General features: G+C 39.6%; 1 protein-coding gene across 1 annotated transcript; it reads right to left on the bottom strand.

Moving 5' to 3' along the window:
* Positions 1-115: 115 nt before the first annotated feature.
* Positions 116-289, bottom strand: SARC_15775 (hypothetical protein; the record flags this gene model as incomplete). The annotated part of the gene is made up of 1 exon (XM_014290112.1): positions 116-289. A coding segment is annotated over one exon (174 nt), but the record flags the coding sequence as incomplete, so codon positions are not given.
* Between the last annotated feature and the right edge of the window lie 1,295 nt (positions 290-1,584).

The following is a 1,584-nucleotide window of genomic DNA, read 5'->3' as shown; positions in this document are numbered from 1 at the left end:
AATCTAGACTATGAACCAGTTTGTGGCATTCAAAGAGATTCTGCCGAAGGATAAATTCGCATACCTTTCCCTCGAAGAGTTTGTCCATCTTCAAATCATTATTTGGTGTGTATACCCCGTTCTGGGCGGCCAATTGAATTGTTCCAGTTTTAGCATCGAGAGCAGGTCCTTCTATAGCACGTATGCCCATCAGCAAAGCAACGCCAAGCACAAACAGTGTAGTGATGGAGACTCCCCCCGATACAGTCTCGGCCTTCGGCTGCGATGGTGCACTTGCTGGCTTTCCCATGATTTAGCTGTACGTAATGTGAAGGGTTGTACACTATTGACGGTGGACCTATGATCATACATCTCTATAAATACTAAATATGATGAGACACCGCGAGTGGTCGTATTTTATTTTCACATACAAATGTAGGACATAGTAATAAAAATGATATGAACGGATGTATCGTGTCATCTGATATCGACTCTAAGCACTGGTGTTCTCATCGACTTCATTGTGCTTTTTTGGCTTTAAAGCTTTTCAACTCTTTGAGTCCAGCCTCTCAGGCTCTCAGCTGTCGTGTCAATTGACTGAATTCACAACTGCAGTACTGCTCGCGGGTTATTATTTAGTACTAAACGTATCAAGATTTTTTTTAATCAATCAAGAAATCAAGTTTGAATATCCACTGGCCCGACTCAGAATCGTTTGGGACAGCAGTGGAATAGGACCGGCTAGAAATACAGTTCCCGTAAAATTAAATAAATTTATATACTTTTCATAGTACGTTAAATTGAGGAATTTCGTTGTTTACGTTTAGATGTAAAACGAAATTGAACCTTGATTCTTGATCGCATTTCGAAAGTGCCCTCCGGTTTGTCCAAATGGCACTTTTGAAAAAGAAATCACAATCATGAATTTCGCATAAAATCTTGACTCATGACTGGTGAATACCCGAGATGGCGGGAGTGGAAGTGTGGGGTTACAGCTACCAACTGTTCATTGGCGTTGTCTGTCAACTGTCGACTGTCAGATGTCAATTATTTATCACTGAAATCGAATAGCTCTACTACATACTGTACTACTAGGGCAGAGTATATATATATAGTAGAGAAGTCCCTTCTCAACTTTTTTAAAATGTGTCACCGATCTGGTCCCGCTAATAGCCATTTTAGGTTAAACGTTTCTCATTCAAATTTTAATGCATAGAAACGGGTACAGATCAGGAATTGTCCTATTCTCCCATCCTAAATATTACTACTTCATTGTGCGTTTAACGCTTTCAGGTCCCTCTGTCGCCTGCGACAGGTTTATCAACAGACTCATACATATTGTCAGTTGAAATTAGCGGTAATTTTTACCGGCCGGCGAAGTATACCACACGATAGCAATGGAGGTCTTGTATTTCTATGTACTACGTAATTTCATAGCTGACATTTATTTTTTAATATTTGTATTCATCTACATATGTATCTGAGAAGGCTATGATATTTATCACATATCTATTATGCCAGATAGCGTCTCCTCCTACAATAATAACACCATAACATTCGTCTAACAAGGCAAGAAGGGTATGAGAATGAATGGGACCAGGGTAA

This window comes from Sphaeroforma arctica (genome assembly GCF_001186125.1).
Source record: "Sphaeroforma arctica JP610 unplaced genomic scaffold supercont1.6709, whole genome shotgun sequence".
In the NCBI taxonomy this organism is placed as follows: domain Eukaryota; class Ichthyosporea; order Ichthyophonida; genus Sphaeroforma; species Sphaeroforma arctica.
This window is presented reverse-complemented; position numbering and strand designations above follow the sequence as displayed.